The following is a 15,683-nucleotide window of genomic DNA, read 5'->3' on the forward strand; positions in this document are numbered from 1 at the left end:
TTCAACCCAATAAAAACCACCGAGCTGGCAGTTAACTATCAAATTGACGGTTAACTACCGACTCAATTTTTTTTGAACGTTGGAGACTAGTGGTTTTAGCCATTGGAAGGGGGATTTTTTTATATATTTTTTCAACGATTAAAATCATTTGACTATTTATGATAGACTACGATATAGTATTTGATATTCTCCAAATCCTATAAATAGATAGTTTATTTCATTGTTTCAACATCTATTTTATCTACTCTCATTCTCAATTTCATAATTCTATATGCTTTGGACTCTAATTCTACACACATTGGACTCCAATTCTACACACTTTTAACTTCTACTTCTTTTCTTCTGCAAAAAGGTGGAATCCGCCACCTTAGCGGCTCCACACGATCGACCCCACGACCATTTGTGAGGAGGTAAATCGAGAAACTACAATTGGTCATGACGCAGGAGGGTATTGCCTGGCTAACTTCTACTTCTTACTACCATGGAAGGAGGTCGATGAGGTTCATAATCTCGATCTCAGAGGGATAAAAAATAGTGAATCCGAATGAGAAGCTCAATATTTAATCCACCGATGATGAAACCGAGCAACTTCTGGCACTCAAAGCACAAAAGAAGTACCGATGCAATTACTTCTAAGCTTCGGAAAGTTTCTCTTTTAAAATCTTCTATTTTTACTAAATATTTTGAGAATGTCACTCTTCCGTCAGAAGAACTACGTGCAAAATATATTCTGATTTATTTTTATATTTTGATAATAAATTAGAAGAATTATTAGCTAGATTTATTTTCATAGAACATCTTTTATTTAATTTTGGATCTAAATGCACTTTTAAAAATTTTGATAAAGAATCTCTTAATCCATCTGCTAAACATGTTCCTAGAACTACACTTATTCATACAATTAAAAAATTAATAAAATAAGAAAAAATAAAATTAATTGAAGAATTTAATAAATTAGATAATAAAAAAAATTATATTTTGATATTTGGAGTGATCATTGACAAACATATTTATATATATATGAGTGTGACTTGACATTGGATCGATAACTCTTACAATATTCAAAAAAGATTGTCGGCTTATAGAGTTTTTGATGCATTATATACTGCTCATAACATCTCATAATTATTATTTTAATTTTAGAAGAATATGGATTATCTCATAAAATATTTTTAATATCATTTAATAATATTGGTTCTAATACCACTAGTATTGATAAACTAAAATTTATATATCAATTTATTATTGATAGTTTATTTTTCCATAATCATTGCGTATGTCATATTTTAAAATTATGTGTTCAAGATGGATTAAGAATTTTAGAAAATTATATTAAACCAATTAGAATTATTATTTCTTATTTATGGTCTCATCGATCTATAATGAAATAATTGAGTAGATTTGGTAAAAATAACAGAATGAGATCTAAAAAATTTCTATTTGATGTATCAATATGTTGGAATAAACTTATCAATTGTTACAAGATTCATTTAAATATAAAGAATTATTATATCATTTTTGTATAAAATATTAATAATACTAATATATATTTATTTTCACACCGATGGAATATTTATAATACATTTGTAAAATTTTAAAAGCATTTAATGATGTAACTGAATATTTTTTAATTTTTATTATTTTACTTCTCATTTAATTTTAGTGAATTTTTTAGTGTAATATTAGTTTTAAATGAACATAGTACCAATGAATTTTTATCTTTTTATATATTAGTAATAAACACGAAATGGAAAAAATATTTTTTTCATATTCTTAAAATTTATTTAGCTTTATAACCTAAATATAAATTAGAAGTTTTAAAAGAAATTTTAATTTTGTATTATAACATTTTAATTTCATTCACCGCTGCACCGGAGGGCACATTTTTCCTATTTCTTTGGTATTAAAATCTCAAATGTTTCCTTAGATAATCATGGTGAAGTTGGCCAGTGGGCCAAGGACAGATCAACAATTGGGCATGCATGATGATTAATCTCTCTAGTCATCAATGTATAGTAGCTAGCCAGTGAAAATGTTATGATGGTATCCTCTTTAGCATACTCGACCCCTCCTCTCCCTTCTGTTCTCTGAGTTGAGGTTGTGTTCGTCATCTGACAGGTCAGAACTCGAAGTCCTACAAGTCAACACTCATCCATGGGCATCAGCATGGTCGACACTCAAGTCAACGTTGAGTTGAAAGACAAGATTTGTGGGTGCGTGAGAAAGAAAAAGGCAAGAAGGTCAAGAAAGAAGAGTGACCTCCCACACACTAGAAAAAATCATACCTTTAGCTACCATCATCAGGCCTTATATAACTGGAGGAATGGAATATCCATGTGGTTTGACGCGTTAGCCACATAAGCTGCCGTACACTCCACATAGTCCACCACACGAGCGAAGAGTCGAGAATCAGCTGGTCGGGGTGGGGACAACGGTGGAGTCGTACATCTGGCATGGTCGGGCCATTAGATGTCACCCTCGGTTTCAACTGTCAAGCCATGGGTGGGTTTTGCAGTAGAGTATGATGGTTGCAATTGTCAGAAATTGTCGGAGGTTGAGGTTGAAGAGAACCAGCTCGACAAAAGAGTCTTCGCTAGAGGGAGCTTTTGTACATGCACTAGTGTTAACTAGACGGGACCCCAAGAGAGACGTATGAATTGCACAAGGGTGGAACCCATAACAATCCAATTTTGAGTCCACAAATATTATTTAAAGTCTTTTCGGACATTAATTCCAAATAATTTTATCATTGTTTTGACAATCGACACATACACATAACTTATATATCGTAGGGATGTCAGGATTAGGCATAGATACCATAAATACCTTGACCGCATTACCCTTTTCCATTATATGTGAACTTTTCAAAAATCCAGATCTCTGAGGTCTATCAATGAGTTTCAACCAAAACCCATTAATAGACCTAAAGAGCTCTAATTTGATCCACATCAAGTGTTACAAGTTTTTGAAGACATATCAGCTTGAAGACATTAACAATAGTGATTAGAAGGTTTTCAAAGTTTATGACTTCAATGCAATTGACACATACACATAACTTATCGTAGGGATGTCAAAATTAAACATGGACAATATAAATACCTTCATTTCACTATCTTCTTCTACTATTATCAACTTTTCAAAAATTCAATCCCCTGCTATGTCCATCAATGGTTTCAATCAAAACTCATTGATGAACCTAAAGAGCTCTGATTGGATCAATCCCAACTCTTGTAAGTTTCTACAATGGCCCAGAGTCCAACAATATTTTTTAAAAATCAATACCACAACAATTTTAGTGTTTAAGGTAATGATGTTGATTTTTAAAAATTAGCATCAATGTGTTGTTGATTTTTAAAACACCACAGTGATATATATTAATATTTAAGTTGTGGTGCTGATTTTTAAAAATAAGTACCAAAGTAATTTTTATTTTATTTTTTATTAATAAAATTATTTTTTATTATTTATTTTATTTTATTTTATTCTGATTAGATATTAAAAAATAGAAAAAAATATTTTTAAATTTTTTATTAATATTCTTTTTATATTTTATTTTTTATTAAAAATTTAAAATTAAACAAATTTAAAGGATTATTTATTAAAATTAAATTTTAATCTAAGAGAATAGAGGATAAAGGAAAGAGGAAGGGAAGCAAAAAGATGATTTCACTAATTATCTAAACGACTCAGTATCATCGGCCTTACAGTAAGATACAGACAAGTAAATTAAGTATGTAGAAGGCTTCCAAAGAGGACATTCTGTGATTGTCAGCATCGCAAATTGAACTTGTATCTAAGGAAGTATGTTTGTCTTTTGAGAATCAACTACTTTATGCTTTGGGGAATAAAGAGAAGAAATATATTACATATCAAGAAAAGAAAAATTACAGATCAGAGAGGAAAGAGAAGAGATGAAAAAGAAAAAATAAACAATTGATAGGAGGGATAAAATGAAAATTAAATATATCTTTTAGAAAGAATAAAACTTTAACAGCGCTTTAAAAAATTGTCAAAGTATCTCGGAGTTAGTCAATTCAACATTTTAATCTAAACGTTCACATCAACTCACTAAAAAAAACTGGAATTAGCGATGGAATTTTGTTCCGTGGTTATATTTAGCGACGAAAATTATAATTCCATTGCTAATGTGTCGCTATTGCGACGGGGCACAAATATAGCGATGTAATGGAGACGGTTTTTTATTTCCGTCGCTAATAAGCGACGGACAGAATATTCCGTCGCTAGCACGTAGTAAACGCGACGAAACCCTAGTATAGAGACGGAATAACGACGGAAATAATTTTCCATCGTTAAGTAGCGACGGAAAGATAACTCCGTCGCTAATTAGCGACGGAATGACCGACGGAATAAATATTCCGTTGCTAAATAGCGACGGAGTTAGCGACGGAAATAATTTTCCATCGCTAATATCGCGATTTTTTACCCCGACACCCCTTTTCTTCTCCGCTTCTGTGAGTTAGCGAATTCTTCTCCTCCCCCACAACCTTTCTCCGTTTCTCACGGTGAACTCTTCTCCTCCGGGCAACCTCTCCTCCGGCGACCTCTCCCCTGGCAACCTGACGTCGCTAAATGTAGCGACGGATGTTAAAATTCCGTCGCTATTTAGTGATGGAATGAAAATTCCGTCGCTAAGCTGACGTCACCGATCAAAAAAAAAACGACGGCTATATTCCGTCGCAAAGCGGTCGCTAATTAACCATTAACGACCGATTAGCGACGGAATAGGCCATCGCTAATTGGTAAATTTTTTGTAGTGGCTACTGATTCATTAAAATTAATTGGGCATTTCAAACATTCAACATTTTATACTTTGCTTATAGTCCTTATCTCCAACCTTTATTGTTGCGTCTCTGTTAATTTTAATGTGATCGCAGGACATCGAGCTGTACCAATCAGTGTACTCACATGTTGGCCGCTTATTTAATCATGTTGAAACTCTAAGTCGCCCAAACAACAAGGAACAAGGAACAAGAAGAAGATGGAAAGCCCCCTCCTGCTTGTCACACTGATCTTCCTCTGCTCTCTCTGATCATCTCCAATCCCCTCTACATTGCTGGGGATTCATATGCTGGAAAAATTATACCTATGGTGGCCAAAAGAATATTGGATGGTAACTCGATCTACTTTTAATGTAACTATTTTGAAGTGAGAATCCCTTTGCTACGTTAGTTTACATGCCAATTTCATTTACTGTAATCCAGGTATTGATGAAGGGAAAGAACCACTACTTAACCTCCAGGTAATAATTGTTTGAATTGATGGGCCACTGGCAATTAATGAAAGGAAAGAACCTAATTTTGATCTTTAAATTGTGGTCATCTGATAGTATATGAAAGAAAAAGTCTTTTACTTATGTATAATGTTCAATTAATGAAAGGATAGAACCTAATTTTGGTCAATACATCGTCAATACATCGTGGATGATTCAGACATCAGTTTAAGGATTGTCGATGTGCACGCTCCTAAATAAGGTTGTGGAGAGCAAAGAAAAGACTTGCAAAGTACTCCAAAAAAGGGTTAGAATGGTGCTGGAGGTGGATCCCGATAAGCCACTTCGACACTCAAGTTAGGGTTAGACGTAAGGAAGGAGTTTAATGACTTGGGAAAATTAGGATAGATATGTGTGTATCTGTATTTATGGGCATGAGTTACCTTTTTATAGTAGTTGATCTCCAAAATATTAGCATTCGTTTGAGAAATATTCTGATATACAAGTTCTTCTTTAGAAAGATTCCGTCAGTTTATATATATTTTGAGAATATGTTCCTATTTCTTTGGTAGAAATAGCTTTGGGTTTTCCAGATTAGGCAAGATGACCAAGTCCTCGGATAAGAATCTTACGCTACTGTTGTCCATCAAACATCACGGCCTCAGCCAAATACTGATGTGCGAAAACAGGCCAAGACTAAGACAAGAGGTCGGCACATGTTATAGAAGCATATCGAGATCGGAACAAAAGGTTGGCACATGCTGCATGAAGCATGTCAAGATCGGAGCAGGAGGTTGACACATGTTGTAGGGAGCTTGTCGAGACCAGAGTAGGAGGTCGACACATGCTGCAGGGAGCTTGACAAGACCAAGATAAGAGGTCAGCACATGTTGCAAGAAGCTTGCTAAGACCAGGACAGGAGGTCGGCACATGCTGCAAGGAGCTTGCCGAGACCGGAGCAGGAGGTTGGCACATGTTGTAGGAAGCATGCCGAGATCGGAACAGGAGGTTGGTACATGCTGCAGGAAGCATGTCAAGATCGGAGCAGGAGATCGGCACATGTTGTAGGGAGCTTGTCAAGACTAGAGTAGGAAGTCGGCACATGCTACAGGGAGCTTGACGAGACCAAGACAGGAGGTTGGCACATGCTGAAGGGAGTTTGCTGAGACCGAGACAAGAGGTCGGCACATGCTACAAAAAGCATGCCGAGACCGGAGCAGGAGATCGGCACATGCTGTAGGAAGCATGCCAAGACCGGAACACAAGGTCAGCACATGTTGTAGGAAGCATGCCAAGATCAAAGTAGGAGGTCGGCACATGATGTAGAAAGTATGCTAAGATCGGAACAGGTGGTCGACATATGTTGCAGAAAGCATGCCAAGACCGGACCAAGAGGTCGGCACATGCTGCAGGGAGCTTGTCGAGACCGGAACAGGAGGTCGGCACATGCTGCAGAAAGCATGCCGAGATCGAAGTAGGAGGTCGGTACATGCTGTAGGAAGCATGCTAAGACCGGAGCAGAGGGTCGGCTTTTTGAATTCCCAAAGGAATCTCAAAAAGAAAAGTTAATCAATAATTATACTTACCTCATTTTTATGAACCCACCTCTCTACACGTTGTCCGCATAAGCACTAAATAACCCTACCAAAACATATAATTTTCAGGGTTACTTGATTGCCAACCCAATCACAGGTGGAAAAGTCGATAAGAATTCTAAAATACCTTATGCTCACAGCATGAGAATCATATCAAATGACTTCTTTGAGGTAATATAAGTCTCATTATTGATCAATTAGGACGAACACAATAAAATGATCTCTGATATCATCTTATTTTTTGGACATTTAGATGATACAAAAAAGTTACAACGGACAATACTATCGAATTCCTACAAATTCACAATGCCAGATATATCTTACCTCATTTAACAATGTGTGTCAATATAAACAATAACACAAATAATAAATTAATAATTAAACAAGAGCAACAAGGTTGAGGAAACTGAACAAACCAAGTAATGTAGTGAATGTACATAAGCAATGTAGTCGAGGAAGCTAAACAAGTCCAGACCCCTAGTCAAAGGAATTAATTCATCTTGGTTCACTACTAGTTCAGCTACAAACCACCAATGTGAATTTAGTTCGAGCTACTGCAAGTCAAATCAATTTCCACCTGACTATGATATTTACTAACAGATCTAACTGTTAGTAATAGCCCTAGAGTCAATTATGTTACGATTGACTAGGGAATTTTGTATCATATTATATTATTAATAAAGGTAAGATTTTTTTGGTTATTATACTTACTTTGTATTTGTGCTAAATAACTAAGTATAATAATGCCCTTGGATAGCTAGTTCTAATCTACATCAAATCGATTGTTTGAATCGATAGTGAGATGATGTAAAGAACACTACACTTAATCATTCCTAGTCAAACATTAATATTCAGGGATGATGTTAATGTGTTGAGACTGGCATGTGGGTCAGCTGGATGACTTGATCTCACAAGTCATGGATATAGGATATCGAGTTGACACATAGGTATACATTAGAGAATGTATACTGAATTGATCCGTCATGAAAAAGTTTTATGGATCGTTATATGAGTGTTATAAACTTTCTCATGTGACTATTGGTATGAATAGTCCTTAGACCTGAAGTCACTACGGTTCCCTACATAAGGAGTTATGTACTTTGGTATAGTCAAATGTCACCCGTAACAGGGTGGACTATAAAGGTGATCACTGGGTATGTAACAAATTATGTAGAGGGATGTGAGTGATGTAAATGAGATATATCCCTCTCATATAACGAGAATGATATCTTGCGGCCTCTTGATAGAGTAGGACCACGAAATGCATGATCATGCTCAAATGAGTTAATATGAGATATTGAGCTCATTTGCTTGAGTTAGTCTACTTAGGAATCAAGAAATATAAAGATTGATAAGAGGACGACATAGTCTATGCCTCATTGATCAATCTAGATATCGAGGATTGAAGGACATGGTCATACATTATCATAGTCACGGAGGTTATGTCGGATCTCGATATTCTTGTTACTTGGGTAACAATGATGCATTGCTAGATGTCACTCATTGCTTATATTTCTAAAATGGTTTTAGAGGCATTGCCAACGTTACAAGAACCTATTAGGTCACATACAAATAACACTCTATTTGGAGATGAGTTCATTTTAGTTTGACTAAACGAACAATTAAGCTCATTGGATAGCTTGGACTTGAGTTAGACTCAAGTTGGTTGAATTTGAGTTAGACTCAAATTAAACCAAGTTGATGAATGGATTTTAATTCATCATGCATGATTAATATGGATTATCATGCATTGAAGAAGATGAGGTTACCATGCATGGAGGTTATTGAAGAAGATGAGGTTACCATGCATGGAGGTTATTGAAGAAGATGAGGTTATCTTGTATGGAGGTTATCATGCATTGATGAGGGAATACCAAAAGCCTAAAAACCTTTGGTATTCAGAGTTTAGGTATAAAAAGAGATTTTCTACCCTAAAGTGGTGTTGGATGTTCATCTTCTTCTCTCCTTCTTCTTCTTGGCCGAGCTCTACAACAAGGGTTGCTAGCACAATCATTTTTCTCCAAAAAGTGAGTGTGAGTGTGGATACGCATAGAGGCACGGACACTTAAACGTACTAGAGATTCGACAACCTTTAGACGAGCAAGATAAGCGAAGGACACGCATCAAAGGTAAATCCTATTAGATAGGATTTTATAGATCTAAACTCGTATGGATTTTTCACATGGATCGCTCGAGAGATCCTATTTTTCGCTGCGTAATTTTGGTTTTGTCGCCTAGGATTCCCAACACTAACATCCAAATATCTCCTAAAATTGAAAGTGAACAATCCTAATAACTTATAATTATATTTACATAAATCTTTTTAAGTTTTTTGAAATATAACAAATATGTTTAATGGACAGACACAAATTAATGAGACACACATTATAGAAGAGTATTATCCTGAGTATCAATTGAACCACCTGCATAGTTTTGCGAGCACATCTTCTAGTAAACGAATTTTGAAGGAGAACCAAAACATTCTTCACCCTTCACCATTTCCCAATTTAAGTCGTTGAGTAAGGAATCAACTCCATTTGATGGATGAATTTCTAATTTTATTATGTCAGGTAAATTGTTTATGTTCGCTAATCACAATGTTATGTTTATACTCTGGCTTACTATCAGTAACATTGTGTGGAAGACACTCAGCGTCAAACGGGTATGCTTGTCTTGTTGTTTCAATCATTTAAAGACCTTACGATATAAAGAACTCAAATACAAATGAATGGAGCTTGAATTGTTAAAAACCTCCTGATGTAAATTTTGTTGAAGGGGACAATTAAATAATGGATATGGTGTAATTTTCACTTACCATACACAAAGGAAACCAAGAGTAATATCAAGTATCATCTCAGTCTTTTGCAAAGAGGCTACCACACTTTGGTTTACATGTGATTAAGTTTATAAAAACATCATTGGTTTCTTTATCATAAAATAATTTTGTCATTTAGTCTTCTTTATTATCAATGGTGATCATGATCTAGCGGTACCTTTCTCGAGGATAAAACAATGGATAAAGTTCTTGAATTCTTCTATTGTGGATTACCGAAGATCTTGGCATGCTAGTGGTCAAGTTGCTGGGTACGTCTTGTTTCAAGTATTTACAAGAAAGTCAACTGTTTTGAGATTATTCTAATTATTATTTATTAACTCCCAATAGGTATACCATGACATATTCCAATAATTTGATATATGCAACTGTTAAGGTAAGCTAAAAGCATATATGATATTTTCTTATTCTTAAACTATTTGAATAAGTTGTTAGGTCATGTTCATGTCAAATCAATCATTCTTATTATTTTAATATAGGATGTTGGACACACAAATCTAGAGTACAAATCACAAGAATGTCTAACTATGATCATGAAATGCATTTCTGGTGCACCGCTATGATGTATTTTTCCCCCCTATCATGGAGTTTTATTTTAATATGAAGGAGTTAGTTCAGGAATCAATACTGTGTTGACAAAACTATATGCTCACTGTCTTGGGGTGAAAAAGAAAAAACTTTCAATGCCTAATAAGACCCTAATCACCCCAAAAGTAAATAAATATAATTGCTTTCTCTCACTAAATTTTCACCTACTATAGAAAATTTTATGTAAGATTGTGTTAGTAGTAAGCATTGTTGGATAAAACCATAGAAATCCTAAAATACATTAAAGGTCTCAAACCATATCATTGAAATTGATTGTCGCCGTTAATCTTGAGTGCAAGTATATACCTGAGTCTCTAAATTTTAATTCATTGAAAATCACTATAAGCCTTATCGAAATCACCCATCATCTCACTACAAGAATAATGTTATCTAAGGACACACATAAATACTATTTAATGGCACACATAAATGTCCTTATAGTATACTTTTAGTGATACTAAAATTTTAATGACATCATCTATAAACACCTTATGAAATGATAGGTCATCTTGACATTCCTGACATTTCCTAATACATAATAGCAATGTCAACCTTAGAAATATCTCAATTTAAGGATATAACGACAATCAATCTGAAATGTATAAAAAAAATTATTTCAAACATATTTATATATGCCTTATTATTATCATAATAAGAATAAATTTAAATATCATCTAAATTGATTTTTAACACCTTCAGTTCAACACAAGTTCCTAAATAGGTTGCATCAAATCCAAAAATGCAAACAACATTTTATGCCAATGCATTTCAGCAATCAACAATCACAGGATATGCACAAACTTAGAGGTTCAGTAATTACACCATTTGAACAAATAAAATGTCTAAACTTTAGCAATCTGAACTCAGCTTTCAGTCACAAAGCAACTCTATACAATAACAATCACCATGATAATAGAGTAAAAAAATATGTTTTCCTTGTCTCATATTAAAATAAAACTCCATGATGGAGGGAAGAAAAATGCATCACAGCAGTGCACTAGATATCCATCTCATGATCATAGCTAGACATTCTTGTGGTTTATACTCTGGAGCTGTGTGTCCAGCACCCTATATGGAAATAATAAGAATGATTGATTTACCATGAACATGATTTAACAACTTATTCAAATAGTTTAAGGATAGAAAAATATCATATATGTTTTCAGCATACCTTTACAGTTGCAAATGTCAAATTATTAGAATATGTCATGGTATACCTATTGGGATTTAATGAATAGTAATTAGAATAATATCAAAATAAACTTTTTGGTAAGCACTTGAAAAAAGACGTACCCAGCAACTTGACCACCAACATGCCAAGATCTCCAATCTTCCGCAATAGAAAAATTTAAGGCTTTTATCCATTGTTTTGTCCCCGAGAAGGGTACCATCAGATCATGATCACCACTAGAAATAAAGAAACCTTGCAATGACAAAATTGTTCTCTAACAAAGTAACGAATGATGTTCACATTAATTTGATCACCTGTAAACCAAAGCACGATATCCTCTTTGCAAAAGGCTAAGATGATACTTGATATTACTCTTGAGTTCTTTTGCATACGGTAAGTGACGATTACACCTTATCCATTCTTTAATTGTCCCCTTCAACAATATTTACATCACTCATGAGGCTTTTAACAATTCAAGCTCCATTCATTTGTATTCGAGTTCTTTATATCATAAGGTCTTTAAATGATTGAAATAACAAGACAAGCATACCTTTTTGACATTGAGTGCCTTCCTTACAATGTTACTGTTAGCCCAATAGTAAGCCAAAGTATAAACATAACACTGTGATTAGCAAACATGATCAATTTACATGGCACAATAAAATTAGAAATTCATTCATCAAATGGAGTTGAGTCCTTACTCGACAACGCAGATCGGGAAATGGTGGAGGTTGAAGAATGTTTTTGTTCTCTTTCAAAATTCGTTTATCAGAAGTTGTGCTCGCAAAACTATGCAGCGGTTCCAATCGACACTCAGGACAATACATTTCTAAAATGTGTTGATTATTAATTTCTGATAAGAATGACTGCCCATGAAGCATATTTGTTAGATTTTAGAAAACTTAAAAGATTTATGAAAAATATAATTATAGATTATTAGGATTGTTTAATTTCAATTTTAAAAGATATTTGGATGTTAGATCTGGATATATCATAGTCGAATGAAAATTTATTCGAGCTCAAACTAAATTCACATTGGTGGTTTGTTGTAGAAGTGAACCAAGATGAACTGATTCCTTTGATTAGGTCTTGACTTGTTCAGTTTCCTCGACTACATTGCTTATGTACATTCACTACATTGCTTGACTTGTTCAGTTTCCTCAACCTTGTTGTCCTTGTTTAGTGTTGTTAGAGTTTCAGTTATGTATTTCATTGTTTGTGTTATTGTTTATTTATTATTCGTGTTAGTGTTTATGTTGACTCACATTGTTAAATAAGTTAAGATACATCTGGCATTGTGAATCGGTGGGAGTTCGATAGTCTTGTCCGCTGCAACTTTTTTGTATCATCTGAATGTTCAGAAAGTAAGGTGATATCAGATATCATTTTGTTGTGTTCGTCCTAATTGATCAATAATGAGACTTAGATTACCTCAAAGAAGTCATCTGATATGATCCCCATGCTGTGAGCATAAGGTATTTGAGAATTCTCATCGACTTTTTCACCTGTGGCTGGGTTGCCAATCATGTAACCCTGAAAGCCATCGAATAAGTAAAGACTTTTTCTTTCATATAGTATCATATAACAACAATTTCAAGATCCAAATTAGTTTCTTTCCCTTCATTGCCAGTGGCCCATCAGTTCAAGCAATTTACCTTGAGATTAAGTAGTGGTTCTTTCCCTTCATCAATACCTGGATTACAGTAAATGAAAATGGCATGTAAACTAACATAGCAAAGGGATCTCACTTCACAATAGTTCCATTAAGAGTAGAGTTACCATCCATCACTCTTTTGGCCACCATAGGTACAATTTTTCCAGCATATGAATCCCCAGCAATGTAGAGGGGATTGGAGATGAACTGTGGGTGCTCAACAAGCCACTGTAAAAGTGAAAGATTGCATCTTCAAGGCATGTACAGTAAGTACACCAGGAATATATGATCTTTCCCCACCTGTATGAGAAATTTATAAGTCTGTTCAGACCAAGACGCGTCGTTGGCATCATACCCTTCATCTTTTCTTGAATATGAGAATCCAGAACCCAACGGGGAATCTAAAAAGATCACGTTGGATACCTGCATGTGTGTTTTCGTGTAGACAGGACCAGAAGCCCGTATCATATTTCCTCCTCGATTACTCAACAAATAGGGCGAGTAGAAGTTACCTTGGTCCAGGAATAAGGATGGTAGACCAAGCTTGGCAAGCTCCCGTTGTACTCGGCTGCCACAAATTTCAGGGGGCCTGCGAGTGGATTTCTACTATGAAACGAGAGTAGTTGATCATAGCAAACAGGGAAATTTCACCCACCTATTTCTAAGACCAAGCCGCTGAAGGCAGAGCACCTGGGGCCGCCGGTCAGCCAGAGGAGCAGAGGGTCCTCCGCCGGCTTGTTCTCCGACTCGATGAAGTAGTAGAAAAACTCGCCGCCGTTCTCCTCGTCCACCTCCACGTACCTGCACCAACGAAAGCAGAGGTTCATGGCGGTCAGAGCAAAGTTAAGGTTTTGGGAAGCCGCATCCGGACCCTGTCTCTAAGTAGAAGGGCAGGGGGCCTTGGAATCCAGGCAAATGGGTAACCACCGAAGATGAGAGAGCAGAGGAAAATAAGCAGACGAAGATCAGTGAGACAATCAGGAGAGGGCTTGCCATCTTCTTCTTTCTTCTTTCTTCTTTCTTTTCTTCTGCAAACCTTAGCGGCTCCACACGGTATTCTTTCTTCTTTCTTGCTCAAGCGACTCGAGCTTCAACATGATTAAAGTAAGCCAGCAACATGTGACGGCAGTGACGCCACGTTGATGCACTGAGGGATACAGCTCAATGTCTTGCCATCACATCAGAGTCAGAAGCAACAGTTGGGATGGAGATCAGGGCTATCAGCAAAGTATAAAATGTTGCACCAACTACGAATGACTTGTAGCAAGCTACCACGAGCGACTCACAACCAGCTGATCGAGGTTTTCTTAATCATGAATTTTAATATCGAAATTCTAACCATATGAACGCAGGATCTAATAGCATCATCAAATTAAATTAAATTAAATTAAATCAAATCAAATCAAATCAAGATGATGAACTTGAATGTTGAACATTTGTTGTCTCAGCGTCGTTCATGTAATTCGATTATCTTGGGAAGAAAATAATAGACGATTTTCCTTAAGGATTAGAATGACAGCGTTGTAGCCCTCAAAGCATGATTGAATTGATTTTTACGGAATAGACTTGCTGCATTCGATGAAGCCGAGGCAATATTGTTAATTTGAGGAGTGTCTTAAGGCAATCGCTTTACGGTTATACTATTTATTCGATAAATAGCAATTCACTATTTGAGTGCATATTCAAGTGTTTGAGTGGATCTTAAACTCGAGTACTGAATGTCCGCAATACGATTCATAGCGTGAGATAATTTGTGATTGGATCACAACTAGTGAGCATCTCTACACATGTAATTATGAATGTATTAGAATTATCCCTAGTCGAGAAATTGATGAGCACGTATGTCATCGATTCTGTCGAGACTAGCACGTTTTGAACTCCTTGGTCAGTCAAGCAGCTGATCTCATTGCTGTCGACATTAGATGTTGAGAGTTAAACGTGGATGCTGGTTAAAGATAACCAGTTCATTGGAGTGGCCTGCTTTGAGACTTCATATGGTTCGATATATATATATATGTGTGTGTGTCAATGAAGATCTCAGTGCAGCTTAAGTGCGAGTTTCCTTTGACTTGTGGTATTCAAGTCATCTTGGTCATGGAGGCTTATATACTTTGACATCTTAAGCAAGCATCTCCGAGGAGGTGTGGACCTGAGATGATTAGGTATAAGTCGAAGTGTCCGAAAGTGTTTGAATAGCCCATAAAGGATTCACCACTCTTTGAAAAAAGAGACGTATACCCTGTGGCCGCTTGTCAGAATTGTTATTAAAAGTCTTTGGCTAAAGCATCACATGTAAGAGTACGGTACTCTTGGACACATGTACAATTAACTTGAATCCACATGACAAGAAAGCAGCTTAGGCTAGGTGCATGTGACGTAGTCAGCCTAGTGGGGATCGACACATAGACCATGTCCTGAACCAAGCGGATATAAGACGGTAAGTAGCTGCTGAAGGGTTTAGAAGATGTTCTGGAATCAATCATTGATTTTTCGGTCAATTGGGGAACACGATTCTAGGTGTCACTCATTATCGTTCCATAATTAATGGTTAATTCGGGAACGGTCCAAAGGACCAAGCGGGTATAAGACGGTGAAAGGAACGAAACGAAGCT

The 15,683-nt window shown here is 35.7% G+C and overlaps 1 protein-coding gene and 1 pseudogene across 2 annotated transcripts; one reads left to right on the plus strand and one right to left on the minus strand.

Moving 5' to 3' along the window:
* The window catches only part of LOC141848622 (serine carboxypeptidase-like 17), a 30,253-nt pseudogene extending 19,977 nt beyond the window's left edge, over window positions 1–10,276 (plus strand).
* Window positions 10,277–11,012: 736 nt separating this feature from the next.
* LOC141829032 (serine carboxypeptidase-like 18) lies at window positions 11,013–14,264 on the minus strand. Of its 2 annotated transcripts, XM_074716446.1 has the most exons (14): window positions 13,943–14,264; window positions 13,727–13,872; window positions 13,584–13,660; window positions 13,372–13,494; window positions 13,197–13,299; window positions 13,073–13,110; window positions 12,849–12,950; window positions 12,683–12,766; window positions 12,119–12,283; window positions 11,968–12,039; window positions 11,732–11,850; window positions 11,540–11,653; window positions 11,418–11,463; window positions 11,013–11,314 (listed from the first exon to the last, which is right to left on the minus strand). In XM_074716446.1, exons 1-14 carry the CDS (start codon window positions 14,065–14,067, stop codon window positions 11,231–11,233), a joined length of 1,398 nt encoding a protein of 465 aa, XP_074572547.1. In that variant the 5' UTR covers window positions 14,068–14,264; the 3' UTR covers window positions 11,013–11,230. The 2 variants fall into 2 exon arrangements, with proteins under 2 accessions (XP_074572547.1, XP_074572555.1); XM_074716454.1 differs by having other exon boundaries at window positions 13,372–13,660; window positions 14,065–14,152.
* Between the last annotated feature and the right edge of the window lie 1,419 nt (window positions 14,265–15,683).

This window comes from Curcuma longa, chromosome 1 (genome assembly GCF_044706935.1).
Source record: "Curcuma longa cultivar G26 ecotype Majalengka, Jawa Barat chromosome 1, ITB_CL_G26_1.1, whole genome shotgun sequence".
In the NCBI taxonomy this organism is placed as follows: domain Eukaryota; kingdom Viridiplantae; phylum Streptophyta; class Magnoliopsida; order Zingiberales; family Zingiberaceae; genus Curcuma; species Curcuma longa.